At 37.7% G+C, this 17292-nt stretch overlaps 3 protein-coding genes across 5 annotated transcripts in view; all 3 read right to left on the bottom strand.

The window, feature by feature from the left end:
• Positions 1–16365, bottom strand: part of LOC107757375 (zinc finger protein 567-like) — a 28092-nt gene extending 11727 nt beyond the window's left edge. The window contains exons 1-4 of one of the 2 annotated variants that reach the window (XM_016574832.1): positions 15978–16365; positions 14326–14456; positions 14122–14239; positions 12801–12963 (exon numbers count right to left, since the gene is read on the bottom strand). In XM_016574832.1, the coding sequence (XP_016430318.1) occupies positions 12801–12963; positions 14122–14239; positions 14326–14456; positions 15978–16215 (650 nt within the window). In that variant the 5' untranslated portion in view covers positions 16216–16365. Of the gene's footprint in view, positions 1–12299; positions 12964–14121; positions 14240–14325; positions 14457–15977 lie in introns of those variants that run through there. The other variant, XM_016574831.1, reaches the window with a different exon arrangement.
• On the bottom strand, positions 2604–8523 carry LOC107757372 (uncharacterized). 2 transcript variants are annotated; one of them, XM_016574829.1, is made up of 9 exons: positions 8410–8523; positions 7668–7798; positions 7457–7568; positions 6757–6951; positions 4649–5661; positions 4485–4554; positions 4237–4411; positions 2861–3023; positions 2604–2687 (listed from the first exon to the last, which is right to left on the bottom strand). In XM_016574829.1, the coding sequence occupies exons 2-8, from the start codon at positions 7746–7748 to the stop codon at positions 2861–2863; spliced, it is 1809 nt and encodes a 602-aa protein (XP_016430315.1). In that variant the 5' UTR covers positions 7749–7798; positions 8410–8523; the 3' UTR covers positions 2604–2687. The 2 variants fall into 2 exon arrangements, with proteins under 2 accessions (XP_016430315.1, XP_016430314.1); XM_016574828.1 differs by lacking the exon at positions 8410–8523 and adding an exon at positions 7969–8398.
• A 340-nt stretch (positions 16366–16705) lies between the features above and the next one.
• LOC107757373 (zinc finger protein 260) overlaps positions 16706–17292 on the bottom strand; it is a 3571-nt gene continuing 2984 nt past the window's right edge. Inside the window, exon 5 of the mRNA XM_016574830.1 lies at positions 16706–17225. Within this exon, the coding sequence (XP_016430316.1) occupies positions 16910–17225 (316 nt within the window). The 3' untranslated portion in view covers positions 16706–16909. The remainder of the gene's footprint in view (positions 17226–17292) is intronic.

Below are 17292 nucleotides of genomic sequence, written 5' to 3'. Positions count from 1 at the left end.
TTAGAACGAGCCGTTTTAGGGGGGCGTGGCAGAGTCTTAACTTTGATAAAGAATATCTCTTTGGTTTTGAGACTTTAGTCTTTGCAACTTCAGGGATCTTATCTATGCACAATCAGCTTGTAACACTCCAAAGAGAAAAGAAAACGTGAAATCGCATCATATGACCCCTTTAAGAACAAAACGTCTTGTTTATGAACGAACTGAATGAACTCGTTTGTGAACTTTGTGATCTGCTGACACAACAAGGACAGGTAGAAGAACTAAAAACACTTGTTTGTTCGATTTTTTTTTAATAGATATGTATGTATACATTTTAATAGCCTAATGTTTTGGTCACGAACGACTAGGTGGGTTTTACAGCGAATCAGCTGAGTGAATGATTCCTTGACTCGCTCATAAGCCCCTTTCACACAGCAATACCAGTAAATTGCCATAAAATTACCAGAACGAGTTTACCGGTAAATACAAAAATGCGCTGTTCACACAGGCAAAGATGTTCCGACCATTCACACATCAGTTTCTAAATACCCGTAAATTCTGTGACATTCACCAGAAATGACCTCTAAACGGCAGCGCCTTCTGTGTTTTTGTAAACATGGAGGGGTATACGCGGTGTTTTTGTTTAAGTTTAAATTTTTTGTGTCAAATGTTAACATTTATGCAGCTGTTACGAGTTACACGACTTTAGACATTTCTTTGATTTTCTGTAAACAGCTTGGATGTGTCATCTGATCTGCGTCAGAATGGTAATGATTGATTGGCCCAGACGTCTTACGTCAGCGCGTTCTGAACTCGTACGTGCTCATACCGGTAATCTCGTTCTGCATTCACACAGAGCACATTACTGATAATATTACAATTTCTCATACCGGTAAAGTGCCAGAACGAATTTACCAGTGTTTTTATAAAGGTCCTGTTCACACATGATATCTTAATGGTAATTTTACCGTAATTTACCAGTAAAGACTGTATGTGTGAAAGGGGCTATAGTCATAACAGACAAAGCCAGTCACTTGTCACCGCCTGACCGCCTTGTGATGTAACCTAAAGAAAGAGGCACTGAATTAATTTATTTTGGTGAATGGACTAAAAGATTCCGGTCATCGACATATACAGAAATAGTCCCCCTGGAGTAAGGTTAAAGTCTTATTCAAGGGCACAATAATGAAGGGCCGCCCACTGCAGGCTTTGAACCTACAGCTTTAATCAAACCACAGAGTCATTTGTGGTGCATAATAAATAAATTACCTGTAAATCCCGGATGGCTGGATGGCGCTTCTGTCCCGTTCATCTCTCCAGCGCTTTTCCGCGCACATTGAAGTTCGTTCTCCAAAAAATTACATTTCTTTTTCAGAGATTCGTTTTCGTTTGTACAGCGTGAAATCTCTAATCGCAGCAACAAAGAATTCTCCTCGAAAAGTTTGCCTATTTCAACAACAGCTGTTTTTGCCAACATTTCCATTATGGATGTTAACTGCGTCTGAAAATCACCAGTATTCATGATGTCCGTCGTTTACGGGACCATTTATTAGTGATGTAACGTTATATTGTACACACCCGTCGTTCTATCAGGCAGATCGCTATAGTCTCTGCGTAGAGCTGCTTTTATATGCTCAACACTATTCAGTTTATTTCTGAGGATAGAATCATAGCATATCTAGCATTTTGGAGAATAGGATCATGGGATTAATTACCGTAAACCATCGTGTAGAGAGCACACATGATTTACACATTTTGATTGGTCGCATCCAAATCGGTTGGGGCCAATAGTACCTTGGCCCTGAGCATTTGTGTTAGTGTTCTGATTGGAATTATTTTTTTTTATTAAAAAAAATGGCTACAACTGTGTTGCTGGCACACTCTGAAGATATATAGTAAGTGGCTGCTAGGGTTTTCTGTAGTTGCTCTCTGGCCCACATCAAACAAGCCCACCTTATCTCTCTTTGATATTCTTATTTCTAAATTTGTCATGAGTCCCTTTTTTAAGGTAAGTCTGTAAGGCTCTTTCATCCAATTTATCATCTGTCAGACAAATATTAATTTCGAGTCTTAGTAAATATCATGCCTCTCCTCAACAAGCCGCACTAGTGGTCTATGTAACATTGGTAAGCACAGCTTTTACCACGTTCTATGGAACAAAAAGTGTTGAAATTCACACTACTGAAGAAAAAACTCATCAGGGTTCAAATTAGGCTGGGTCCCTGTGCAGAACATCTTCCATAGGTTTGTTTTTTGGTTTGTCTCTGTACATTTAATTGTACTTGGTCACCCAAAGGTACACTGTTAAGACTTTTCCATTTTTACCAGCAGGTAATACAGTACAGTAAAAATTACAGTACTGTTTCAATTACATACAGTAAAAAAAATATTAAAAAACAATCTATTTGTAGCTATTGTATCACTAGTATATTTTATCACTGTAATCATTTTATCCTTATTAATCATATTATAAAAACACATTAGTTGATACTTTTTTATTGTTGCACGAATTACTTAAATGAACGTAATAAAATATTTATAATACAAACATTCCAGCAACATTCAAATAGAACAGTACAAGTATTCAAGGTAAAAAAAAAAAAAAAAGAAGTTAAGGTATCACAAGGTAAAAAAATTTCACATAAGTAGTAACCCATCGTAGCAGTAGTAGTAGTAGTATTCAGTGCAGGGCCAGGATGAAGACAATCCTGAAACACAAAAAAAAATTTGAATAAAGTCACTGTTACTCTCAGAACACCCCTCATATGTCCCATAGTTATATTTAAGTGTTTAATCACATACCTTCAATAACAAAAGACAAGTTTCACTTAAAAATTCCATAAAAAGATTTTTTCAACTTCATAAAACTGCTTGCACTTACTTAACTGGATGTTTTCCACTCGAATTCTGAAAGCCTCTGCATAAACGTAGCCACGCGGGTATTAAAGTTCTGGGGTTTCCTTTGGACAGCTGAACCCGTCCTACGGCTTGTACCTGATTTTGAGGTACATTTAGTCCCCTCAGGATTAATCCTTACGAAGAATCTAAAGAACAGCAGATCAATTTTTAAACAAAACATCAATTTCGCAAGGCCTACAACTATGTCAGTCACTTGAACAGTTTAAAAGGGGGTATAATAGGTGTGCTATCTTATATAAGTTGCAGCACACCCTAAACAGGGACCCATAACCTTGTTTATCTAGTCCGCCTCTGCTCACTCTAGCCCGGCCTCAGCTCACACTAGGCCGCGGTTTCCGCTCACGCTAGGCCGCCGTGTGTCTCGTTGTGAATGCGAAACTACTTTGTTTGGTCTTCCAAAAGAGGACACGACTAGAAATCAGTGGTTAAGTTGTATTTACAACACTGTTCCAGAACAGTTTAACCCAAATATCCAGATGTATGCAGCACATTTTATGGAGGACTCATTACACCAAATACACAAAATAATGTTATTTTTACTTTGAAAGCATAAGATACCACCCTCCCAACAAATCACTCTCCAAAGCCACGCCTCCTCCAAAACACATGAACGCACACAGGCAGACCAGAGGCTAACCAGCAACACGATGAAAGATGGCGTTGGTGAAGGACTGAATGCAACGCTGTCAGATTACCTCATGTCTCATTCACCAGTGAGAAAACATTACAGTACAAAGCGCATTATATTACAATAATAACGCCTTCCATTCTTGCTCGGCCTGCAATAGCATAATGGAACACGCTGATGATGTATCATGTCTGTGCAAACAGGGTGTGCAGAGGTATGCAAATACATACATTAACAGGCAGGTTGGACAACCTATCATAGCCCCCAGACCGAAGGATATGACTGGATGAACATTTTATGGTCCTATGCCTTCCACAGACGATAAAAATACATATAAATACATTTAGACCACTTAACTTAGTGATAGCTATTGGGATGTCAAGAGTCTTTCAAAAAGCATAACAAAAAATGTTTTTGAACCAAATCACCTACCCTGCCTTTAAATGATTATATTAGTGTTAATAATAGTGTTAAAAGCATAAAATAGTTTCTGGTGAATAATGTATAATTTATCAACAGAAACCAACAAGTTTAATTGCAAGTTACAGTATATAGTTAGTCACCACGAAAATGCATCCACAAACTATTTTATTTGCATAAGCTTAAGTATTTCTGATCCAAAAGAGACCAAAGTAAAATACCAAAAGAAAGGCAGTAAGATCAAAAAAATAAAAAATAAGTCAAACAGGATGAGTATCCTCAACACTCACCTCTGAATGAGCTCCAGGGTGGTGCTGGCTGACTCCTGGTACTCGATATTAAAAACATAGAAGCACCCAAAGAACACAGACAACGCCGCTGCAAAGTCCAGCTGGTCTTCTATAGAATGTGTTACTCTGCCCTCAATACTGATAAACCACTTGGACGAAGTCAGCAACGTCTCGCCTGAAATATGAAGAATCACTGTAAATATATGTCCAAGTACAAAACTAACATTTGTAGTGTAGCAATATCTTACCAAGCATGATGAGCCGGGGAGTTGCCGGTAAGCTAATTTCATTTTCGATGGACATCTTGGTAGAAGTTTCCTTGAAAGCAGAACATAAGAACATTTTAACACTCAGCTTTGTCAAAATCCCCTTCAAAACTTTAGTAGAACTGTAACATTTCATAGTTACTGACATCTGCTAAGATGAACACAGCATTGTCCTTTTCCTTAAAGTATTTCATCATTAACAGGATGGCTGATATGGCTATCCTGTTATTATCGGTTGCATTGGTGTCGTCGATCTCACTTAGCATACGCTGGATCTCTTCACTCCACTTCAGTCTCTGTCTACTGAAGTAGTTCAGTATTCTCTTGGATTTAACAATAAGAGTTTCGTTAAAGCGGCTTCTGATGTCAATGCCAGTCAGGATTTTGAAGTGCCTGCAAAGGCCCCTTTGGGTGAACAGGAACGGCCAATGCCCCTCTATCTCACTGATGGTAGGAGGGGGGCATGAGTTGATCATGTGGCGCTGGTAAACATATGTCTGCTGCATTAAGTCGTCTACGTTGGGCAACTCAGCTGCCTTTGGGCCTGCAGACTGAAAAATCTCTGCCGCAACCTTCCTCTTCATTTCAAGAGATTCTGCCGTCTCTCCTTCTGGGACGGAGGAAGGCTGCCAATTGATGCATCCGTAACTGTCCACTTTACATCGAACTTTTTTCATAGTGTAGCCATCCTGTTCTTCAGCTCTTTTCATTGATGGTCTTCTAGGTCGACGAATCCTGTGTTCCAAAATATCTCTATTCACATGTTCTACCCTAGTTTTTAGTTGTCTTTGTAAGCAACTGAAGCCATTTCCGAGTTGTTCTCCTTCCTCAGAAATGTCTCCGAATGTCAGCGGATATATAGACACGATGTTTCGTGCCACTTCCCCACAGGCGGCTAAGTTTGGGTTTGGACAGTGGGCTTGCATGGCTGCCACAACGATCCTAACAAACTCCCTTCTCGGTCCTGGTCGAGCCCTCTCTCCAGTAGATGTTGCCTGAACAAGAGCTGCTGGCATGCGTTCCCAAGGAACCTGGAAACTTCTAACCCAGTTGGACTTGATGAAGGAAGGAATGAAGGGCTGTTCATGAAGGGACTCGTTTGATGATAATGGAGTGAGCGTCATCTCGTTAGGCATTTCATCCACTTGTCCATTGGATTCTTGGGAAAAAAAAATCATGAAAAGAGATACAAAGAAATTGAAATATGTTGATGGGCCAACAAAGTACCTTGTTCACAGTCCTCTTAACCATCATTGATCAGTAAATGTTTGCTATACTGTAAGAAAAATGTCCATATTTCAAATGTAATAAACACTTTTCTCTCACTTCCGCTGACTGTTATACACTTGAAGCAGTTCCGGCGGAAGACGCAGCACGTCGGCGTTGCGCAAAAGTGTTTATTACGTTTGAAATATGGATATTTATCTTTCAAAAACACATGGATTCACTACAGGGGGCCTTTATTCATCCCCCGGAGCCGTCTGCAGCACGTTTTATTATGAATGCGCGAGCTTTATTTGACGACTTGTGGACTGTTCAACTGCAACACCCGCTGACTGCAATGATAGAGCTTGGAATAGCCAGGACAATTTTTAATATAACTCCGACTGGATTAGTCTGAAAGAAGAAAGTCATATACACCTAGGATGCTTCGAAGGAGAGTAAAACACAAGCTAATTTTCAATTTGGGGTGAACTAACCCTTTAAGCGCATTAGATGATTAAGTGGTCCTTTGTTGCTACCAAGAACACATCTTTGCAGATTAGCACATACAGTGCAAACACATTGTGGTTTTGGGCCCAGTTGACTCCTATATTTAGCACTGACCACTTATGACTGATCACCCAAGGTGCATCTTAATACCAGGTGTAAATGGGGTGAGATTTGGCAATTTGAACATTCAAACAGCACAAAACGGTGCTCTGATGACATTGCACACCACCCCCCAATTCCGAGACAAAGACATAAGATATGCACCCACAAGAAATACCTGTAACTCCTCTTTGAACCCATTAGCTGAATTTGAAGGAAGGTTGGCTGACCAAATGCGCCTGTATGAGTTGGTTTTAAAAACAAAAAAGTCTGTCTGACCACTACTGTTGTGTGAAGACACCTGGAGAAAAAAACGTGTTTTCAAAGGCCACATCTGCAGGTCAATGTCAATGTCTCTCAATTCAGTGACCACGCAGGCCAGTTGTGCAAAAGGGGTAATAGTGAACGCTGCCTGTTTTTCTGCCTTAAGTTTGTTTCTTACCTTTTTGTCTGAATGTTTTCACAAGTTTTCGACACTGTATTGGCTCCAGAAAGTCCTGAAGATCTGACACCTCTACAAGGGAGAGGTCCTCTGTCTTCTCCACACCCACTACTAAAGAAAGATGACTGACCACATTCTGAAGTTTGTTTAAGTCCAACTCTGGGAGAATGTTTTTTATTTCCTCTTGGATTGCACCTGTAGGGGGTTGAAAAGAGTACATGATGAGGGTAGGCTGCAACAATAAGGACTAAGCTTAAACCAAATGTCATTTAAATTAAACTGGTTTAAAAATAATTAAGGTTACATTTAAACCATCATTTTGGATTTCATTTTTGAGTTGCATCTGTTATTTCCCATGTGTTACACACATCACCTGACACTTGCGTGTTTATTAATTTTTTTGGATATGATTTTCAGCTACTGGTAAGAATGTAGGACTCTCATTTAACACATTTAAATCCATTCTGGACATTTAAAAAAAAATAAAAAATACATGTTATCTTTGATGTTATCTTTCCAAGAGCCACAACTTTTGCAGTCTACAACAGTAGGGTTTCGTAATAGTACAGCTATTTACTACTATACTACTATTACATATAAAATGCACATACGTCTACACTGTATGTGTATGTGATCATAATTGTGATGACCAACTAACTACACAAGACAAACTAATATATGAACTTCTCTCTCTGCACACTTTTCACAGTGTGGTTATCTTGGTCTTCCTCATTTCTTCCCGAAGAGTAATCTTCAAATGCCTCCTCCTTGATCATGATCATGTCCGGTTCTTCTTCCAGCAAGTTTACTGGCTAAAGGATTGAAAATAAAACCGAGAACTAGTAAGCTGTATTCTGACATTGTTTATAGGAGAACTCCACATACTTAAAACAGCAGTATGTGAGACCAACCTCTCCTATGATGACTGGAGAGTCCAGATGTGTGTCCTCCTGCTCACCAACATTTGACTCCTCGTGTCTCCAGAGGTTCATGCACCATTCCTTACCGAAGACATTGTCAATTGCGGGACGATGTCCAGTGTCTGTTGAACATGTGGGCATTAGGTGGGTATAGAGTCAGAGGCACAACGTGGGGGCTTCAATCTCCAACTTTAAACATATTAGTCCTTTAACGCCCCTTTTTGCATTTGACATCAGCATATCTACAGATGCCGATTTGTGCGTGTGAAAAGAGGAAATACTTGACTATTACCTGTAAGTCCCGGATGGCTGGATGGAGTTTCTGTCCCTTTCACCTTTGCAGCGCTTTTCCGCTCAAGTTCATTCTCCAAAAAATGACATTTCTTTTTCAGAGATTCATTTTTGCTTGTAAATCGCGAAATCTCTAGTCGCAGAAAGGATGCGTTCTCCTCGAAAAGTCTGCTTATTTCCACAACAGCTGTTTTCGCTAACGTTTCCATTATGGACGTTAACTGCGTCTGAAATTCGGCGGTATTCATGATGTCCATCTTTTACGGGACACTTTAAAGATATAAATACTCGCCCTTCGACCCGACAGCTCTGTTAATGTCTTTATATATATGTGTTTATTTCTACCTCAAACAAACAATGGCGTTGTGTTGTTACCTTTGGTGTTTATGTAGACAGAAACAAAGCATAGCGTTTGGCAGAAAAGAATCATGGGATGAATTACCGTAAACCACCGTGTAGATGTTTCTATTCGATAGTTCACCCGGTATGTCGGTTTACTTGAGGAATGCTTGGTTCTCCTAAACAAAACCTTTTTAAAGTCCCAATACTATCAGCCGCAGCCCCGCAGCCCCAGGCCGGAAGTGGTGGGCGGAGCAAGTTAATGGCGGAGAGCAAGAGACCTGTTAATGTTTCGTGGTGAACTATTAATTCATATCCTCCTGGGACCCAGGCATAGACTTTTGTCCTCTGTAGAGGACATTATATCTGAGTGAATTTCTTTTGAGACCATACATGCCACAGTTTTAAGTCTGGATGTCCTGTACAGAGCACTCAGGGCTTTTTAGAAATATCAAATGTTTGGAGGTTTTATGATCATAAAGACTCCCTCTCCTTGGTCTTTAAATATGACTGATATTGTCAGAATGAACAAATTTAGCACTCTTAGGGAAATATGATAATGTTTTGTAATTATCATTTAAATCTGACTAATTTTCAAATTGTCGTGAATAAACATCTCAAAACAAAATAACAAAATATTATTGGGTTTCAAATCGGATCTGAATATGACTTTTTGTTACGAAACAGGGTGTAATTTTCATACATGTCTTCTGTAGAGGACACCCGGACAAACATCATGTTAATCAGGCATTTTGGGGAAACACAAGAAGTCAATATAGGGAAAGAAATGATGGATCAATATTCCTATGAAATATGACATATTGTTATGAAAATGTTGCCACGTTATTACTCCCATTATTACACTTATTTTTTCCTCCTGGGACCCAGGCATAGACTTTTGTCCTCTGTAGAGGACATTATATCTGAGTGAATTTCTTTTGAGACCATACATGCCACAGTTTTAAGTCTGGATGTCCTGTACAGAGCACTCAGGGCTTTTTAGAAATATCAAATGTTTGGAGGTTTTATGATCATAAAGACTCCCTCTCCTTGGTCTTTAAATATGACTGATATTGTCAGAATGAACAAATTTAGCACTCTTAGGGAAATATGATAATGTTTTGTAATTATCATTTAAATCTGACTAATTTTCAAATTGTCGTGAATAAACATCTCAAAACAAAATAACAAAATATTATTGGGTTTCAAATCGGATCTGAATATGACTTTTTGTTACGAAACAGGGTGTAATTTTCATACATGTCTTCTGTAGAGGACACCCGGACAAACATCATGTTAATCAGGCATTTTGGGGAAACACAAGAAGTCAATATAGGGAAAGAAATGATGGATCAATATTCCTATGAAATATGACATATTGTTATGAAAATGTTGCCACGTTATTACTCCCATTATTACACTTATTTTTTCATTATGGTTTGCCCCAAGAACACATTCAAATGAAAATTTGATGCATTGCATAGATACATTGTATAGAATGGGAACACCAATTTATGGACATTTTACGCACATATTCCATAAAGTACAGTAGTATATCAAATCATTCTGTTATATCTTTCATAGCATAGTTGAGAATCATCTTTGTATAAAGTTTGGCTAAAAATAGCCTGAAACCTAAAAACTGATTGGTGAATGAAAATATAAAACATTGTTTTTGCCTATACATGCCTTCTGTCTATTATTTATTTATTTGTATTTTTTTATTTATTTTATTATTATTTTTTTTTTAATAACTTGGTGTCCTCTACAAAGGACATAGAATAAAATATGAATAAAATATTATTTAAAAAAAAAAATTCTCCATTTGTTTCTTATGCTCCAACCAATGTAATGACAAACAAACAACAAAATCCACAAAACTTTTTCTGGTTCTCAGGAAGATATTAAGTTAAACGGTTATCTTGTAAATATCGATTACGTGCATGTCTTTCACATTTTACTGCTGAAGGTTAAAATTGTTGTCATCTTTTATTGTTTTCAGTATTTTTCTGTTGACAGTTCTATTACGTTTTAGATTAGATGTTGTAAATGGGCTTTGTGATGAAGCCACTTTATGTTTAGAATTTATTATTTTTAATATATTTAATGCTTTGTTCTATTACAGTTCTCGTTTGTGGGCTTATGTTATCTTACTCTAGAGCATTTTAAGTTTGTTATTGACTTTGTCAAAGCTGAGATAATGTGGGTTATGCATTTTTCATGTCACCTTTTGTAGAGACAAAATATAATTCAAAATGTGCAAGATTCCAGAGATCAGTTAAGTTAGTTTTTTTACTCACTGAAGACATAGAGACTTTTTTGATCAAATGTAATGAAAGCAGGGGACCAAAATGAACTCTTCTTGTCATGAGTGATAATTATAATAATAATAATTTCGAAAGTTGAAAATTATATGCCGTTTATTATTTATATTACAATTGTACGTACAATTATAGGTTTTAAATTATATTTTTAGTTCTAATTTTTTGTTGTTGAAATGTCTTTTATTTGAGAAGTACATAGCACTTTTTAATGTTTAAATTTTAAAAGTGTATTTGACATTAAATGTCCATTCTCTGTTCTTAAGCAGCAAAGCACAGTTCGAATCACATCAAGTTCGACAGCGGTGGGTGTCATCAGTAAGAATGACGTGCCAGCATTAGGTTAACAGACTAGTGCAAAACCAACAACCTGTCTCTGAATGTGGACAAAACATAAGAGATGGCTGTGGATTTCAGGAAGACACTGTGTGATCATCACTCCCTGCTGAACATCAACAGCTCCTCCGTGGAGATCATCAAGAACACCAAATTCCTTAGTGTTCACCTGGCGGAGAACCTTACCTGGCCCCTCAACACCAGCTCCATTACAAAGAAAGCCCAGCAGCGTCTCTGCTTCCTGAGAAACCTGAGGAAAGCCCAGCTCCCACCACCCATCCTCACCACGTTCTATAGAGGGACCATTGAGAGGATCCTGAGCAGCTGCATCACCGCCTGGTTTGCCAAATGCACCGGCTCGGAACGCAAGACCCTTCAGCAGATAGTTAGGACAGCTGAGAAGATCATCGGGGTCTCTTTTCCCTCCATCATGAACATTTACACAACACGCTGCATCCGCAAAGTCATAGTGGCCAATCACACACACACTCTTCACCCTCCTGCCATCTGGAAAAATGTACCGAAGCATTTGGGCCCTCACAGCCAGACTGTGTAACAGTTTCTTTGCACATTCTATTCGACTTCTCAATACAAAGGGACTAGACTAACACACACACACAAATTCATTGAAAATGTCTGTTCTGTCTATTCTGCTTTATGTTGACCAACTAAAAAAAAATCACAGCTGTATGCAGACTGTATGATAAAGAATTGTAATAAATTGGACAAGAATTAAAGTTCGCTGATTGGTTACCCTGCCTCAAACATGCAATTTAAATATAGATGTTGATACTTTATAAACGCACAGTAATAAAATCAGTTGAAAATTTTATATTTAACGTAACGTTTAAACCACATGGTCCAACTGGATGAAAATAATGTGAGGTCTTTAAAATGTATGAGAATAGAATAAAATAAAAAATCTAATGTGAATTTGATTGTAAAAGGCAACTGCTTCATATGAAGGATGTTTCTAGATTAATATGCTGATTAATATAAATATGCTTAAACATTTAATGATCTTTTTGAGTATTAAAAAAAATACTATTTGTAAAAAAAAAAATACGAGATTGATACAAAAATATAATATTTTATTCAGAAAACAGTTAAGTAGATAAAACAATGGTGCAATGTAAAATATTTCAGGGAGGACAAAAGATAAAAGTAAAGCTATCAAAAATTTACAGCAAGAACAAATCTCCAAAGTATCAGAAACTAGTTGACAAAAGAACACATTGCACAGTGTTCACGGTGGTTAAACAATTACATATTGCCTGTAATCAGTGGAAATTACTATAGGAGACTGTTCAGTGTTAGTGAGCATATCATTTTTTTAACATTTATTTTATAACAACAGAACAAGGATATTCTATAATGACCTAGACAGAAGTTTCATGCTAAAACTAAGTAGACAATATTCAGTAGCAATTTGTTTCTATTCTAACATCGGTGTGATTTAAGAGCAATTTTGAAGGCGTAGCTTTTACCACAGTGTGAGCAGCTATATGGCTTTTCTCCAGTGTGGCTTCGGAGGTGTACATTAAGAGAAGATTTTTGAGAAAAGCTCTTTCCACACTCCATGCACGAGTACGGCCTCTCGCCAGAATGAGTGCGCTCGTGAGTTGTGAGATATGTTTTCTGAGCAAACCGTTTACCACAAACTGTACAGACGTAAGGTTTTTCTCCAGAGTGTTTTCGCATGTGTTTTGTCATATGGCTTAAATACTCAAAGGTTTTCCTACAGAACACACACTTGAATTTCTTCTTTGGTGTAACTGTCTCATTGAAATTCAGGTTATAAGGAATAAATCCAACATCAGGGCTCAAATCTGACCATGTTGTGCTGTCTCCTTGTGTAGAGATCATTCCATCAAGAGGTTGTTCTTCAGCTTGTGTCTGGTGTACGTTCGATTGGACTTGGTCATCTGAAGGTATGGTGTATGTGATAAAATCATCAGAGCTTTGGGCAACACACCTCTCATCACTTGTCACTGCAGCTCCTGTAATTCAATAAATGACACATGAACATCTGAATATAAAAAAAAAAAAAAAAAAAAAGAGTTAAAAGGCTAGTTCACCCCAAAATTAAAATTTGCTGTTAATTTACTCACCCTCAGGCCATCTAAGACATAAAGGTCCTTTTTTTTCTCCGGTAGAACAGTACGTTTTTTTTTTTTTAGCTGAAACCGTGGTCCTTGGTGATTCATAAAATACGAAGTCAATGGCTACCGTCACTTTGAGAGTCAAAAAAGGCATATATAAGGGAACAAAAAATGAATACCCACTGCTCCTAACCTCTATTATGGGCCTTATTGAGGTCTTATTAAGCAAAATGACTGATCTGTGCAAAAAGCTAAATATTATTTACAACATTATTACATGTAATCCATAGCCTCAGACAAACAGGTAAGTCTAACAAGTGAATAGACTAGTCTTAATCAACACACCGTTTTATATAAACAATGAGAAACCATTAAAACTTACATTTCACCCCTTCATTCAAGTACCCTGTTCACGCATGCGCATATCACCACCAGCTCATCAGTCTTCAGTATGAGTCCGTACCGTTTCCTCAGTTCAGTGACTGTTGGAGGAACTGGAGCACTGAATGAGTTGGCAGAAATCAGCATCATAGGATCATATACGCCAGTATTTTGGCTCATTTCGAGTCGGTGACTGACTGTAAGTCCGAAAGTGAGTTTTGGTTGAGTGACTTGTAGATCTGGGCTGCTCGAGCCGAGAACTGTTTCAAATGGTTAAGTCTGATTTGGTGAACCAGTACTAAAGAACGATTCGTTCGCGAACCAGACTTCACTCCAGACCTTTTGCCTGAGGCTGTGGATTACAGGTAATAATGTTGTAAATAATGTTCAGTTTCTTGCACAAACCGATCGTTTTGCTTCATAAGACCTCAATGTATCATCATGAGCCACGACTGTGTTCCCTGATATGCTCTTTTTGACTCTCAACTGACTGTAGCCATTGATTTGCATTTTATGAATCACAAAGGACCATGGCTTCATCCAAAATCTTTACTGTTCTACTGAAGAAAAAAAACTCATCTACATCTTGCATGGCCTGAGGGTGAGTAAATTAACAGCAAATTTTCATTTTTGGGTGAACTATCCCTTTAATAGCAGCTGTTTCTCTCCACAAACCTCTTAAACTGCTACTTTCGTCTTCCTCAGGTTTATTTTTCCTAGAGCAATCGTCATCCTTCAGCGTCTCCTCATTAATCATAATCACATCTGGTTCTTCATCCAGCAAATTTATTGGCTAAATTTATTGACAATACAGAGGGAGTTAGTCAGCTGTATTCTGACATTGTATTTAAAAAAACCTAAGCAGTATGTTAGACCAACCTCTTCAGTGTTGACTGATGAGTTCAGGTGTGTGTCGTCCTTCTGACCAACATTTGACTCCTCGTGTCTCCAGAGGTTCATGCACCATTCCTTACCGAAGACATTGTAAATTGTGGGCTGATGTTCAGTGTCTGTTGAACATGTGGGCATTTGTTAGGCTAAACCATTCAGGTCATACTCAAGAAACAGAGCCTTTTGTGCCTGCAATTTTGACGTACAAATCCATTTGAAAATGTTGCAGCTGAGCTTTTCCTACCTCAAGCCAAAAAGAACTGATTATAGTCCTGAAATATACCAGTTGTTAATATATATTTACTAAGCCTATTACCAACTCTACTCTACTTAAAATGCTACATTATTTCAACCCAGTCACAATCATTTTGGAATAAATGTACCACAATAGTAGTATTGTTGTATTTTGGCATGCCTTGCAATAAAATCATACATTTTTATATCTTATTGTAAAACATTAGTGCCCTGTTCTAAAATGTGCTTTTGCTTACATGTGATTTCAATAGAATAACTGCATAAACCCAAAGAACTTCCACAGTTGCAAATGGCCATCAACTGTAGAATGGGAGCGGATGGTGGATCCTCTGAGACCCATCTCAGACAATCGGATGTCTGAAGTTCATAAACACACATCACAACTGTTACAAGAGGAGCAAACATTCGGGGTGGTAAATTGTAACTGTTTTATAAAAGGTTTGCATTTACAATGTTCTGGGTTCATTCCTACTCCACTGAACCCAATGTGTTTCATGTACTGTCTTCTTCATTCAGATCTTCAACATCCTCGTTATTCCTCATCATTACTTTCTTTTATTGCATGCATTCTTACAACTCTGTTCCTGGGGTTGAAGGTCAGGGGGAAAATGCCAAATAAGAAAATATAATTACATCACACCAAACGCCTATAAAAGTTTGATTAGAGCTTGACTACACCATGTGTTGTGTATGAATATGTGTGTAATGAAACAGGCCTAAGACTGAGAGACAAAATTTCTTTTGTATGAACTCAGCAGAAATTTTTTTTTTTTATTATGTCACTCTCTTAATATTATTTCCCAAAAAAAAAAAGATTTTGAAGTGTAGAAATACACGGACGGCACAGGACTAAAGTTAAGACAATTTTAGTATTTTCTCAGAAAAGCGTAAAAATTTCAGAAATTAAAGAAACGAATAAAGAATTCGACGTTCTTCTCTATTTATTCTTACAAAATATAATGGTGATGAATATGGACACAGAAATGGGCGAATATTAGGCCTACTACAAAAATAAATATACAAAACTAATTTGAATAAAAATTTAAATACAAAACCTGCTCTTCTAAAGTTCCTGCATTACAATCTATCAAATAATGTTCACTAATCTGTGAATTATATCAGTAGTAATTCACGAGAACAGACACCCTTTCCTAAAAATGACCCCACTTCAAGTGTCATAAAACCCCCTAGTCACAAGTCATGAGCAAGCAATTAAGTCCCTCAAGTTACTCAAGGGCACAAATATTATCCTTTGTGGGGTATGAACACACAGCGTAGTTTGCTAGCTCGGGTCTTTAATTAGCCTGCACATCCTCATGTGTCCCTCTATCTCGGTGTTTAATTTTGGGCAAATTCACAGTATCAACACGCATTTTATAAATCACCTGTAAGTCCCGGATGGCTGGATGATGGAGCTGTCCTCTTCATCTTTCCAAACTTAAGTTCGTTCTCCAGAAAATGACATTTCTTTTTCAGAGATTCGTTTTCGTTTGTACAGCGTGAAATCTCTAATCGCAGCAACAAAGAATTCTCCTCGAAAAGTTTGCCTATTTCAGCAACTGCGGTTCTCGCCATAATTTCCATTATGGATGTTAACTGCGTCTGAAAATCAGCAGTATTCATATTGTCCGTCGCTTACCAGAAGCTTTAAAATGTTTGGAGAAAAATTTGACTCCACTCTACTCTTAATATAGCTGGGTTTTTTGGCAGTCACTGTCCCTATATTCAGCACAATGTTTCTGTAGACACAAACCATAAATAGCGTTTGGCTGAAAGGAATCATGGGATGGATTACCGTAAACCACCGTATAGAAGATACGAGTAAAAAATGCAACTGGGTTCAGAATATCATCGATCAGGGAAATTAAAGGGGTCATATGATGCGATTTCAAGTTTTCCTTTCTCTTTGGAGTGTTACTATATATATATATATATATATATATATATTAGATTTATACGACCACGAAAAGAACAAGAGTATATTTATTTTAATAATAAGATAAAATTTGCCTTTTGGAATGATGGAAGAACATCAAAGTTTTTTTTCTCCAATAAAACATCAGTTTTCCAAATAAATCACACATTCGCAAAAAAAACATGAAAATATCCTGGTGTTTAATGCAATCAATAAATATAAATAAATAAATAGATAGAACAAGTTTCACTGTTTTCAGACATGACTTTGTATTTAATGCTGATCTGATGCCACATGAATCAAACTGTTTATCAAACTGTACATTTTTTTTAAATGATCTCTGTGGAGTGCAAATCAACAGTTTGAAACTGATATCAGCACATTTACTCAAGCTCATTGCCATTAACTAATGTTGTTGCAAGTCTGACAAGACAAGTGTTTGTTAAGATTGAATTTGGTCGTGAACCCTTTCCCACATTTTGTGCAAGTGTAGGGTTTTTCTCCCGTGTGACTTCGCAGATGCATGTCTAGAGTGCATTTCTGAATAAAGCCTTTTCCACAGAGCGAACATCGATATGGCTTCTCTCCAGTATGGGTGCGCTGATGGGTGTACAGGTGTCCTTTCTGAAAGTACCTCTTTCCACAGAGCGTGCACCTGTATGGCTTCTCACCTGTGTGACTCCGCTGATGTATCGTAAGTTGACTAAAGCACCTGAACCTCTTCGAACAATAGGAGCAAACAAAATGCTTGTCTCCTGAAATAGTGTTGGCACTGGATGTTCTTG

The sequence above is a fragment of the Sinocyclocheilus rhinocerous genome, unplaced genomic scaffold, assembly GCF_001515625.1.
Source record: "Sinocyclocheilus rhinocerous isolate Xijiao unplaced genomic scaffold, SAMN03320098_v1.1 scaffold383, whole genome shotgun sequence".
Taxonomy (NCBI): Eukaryota; Metazoa; Chordata; class Actinopteri; order Cypriniformes; family Cyprinidae; genus Sinocyclocheilus; species Sinocyclocheilus rhinocerous.
The sequence above is the reverse complement of the archived record's forward strand: the minus strand, read 5'-3'. Positions and strand labels throughout refer to the sequence as shown.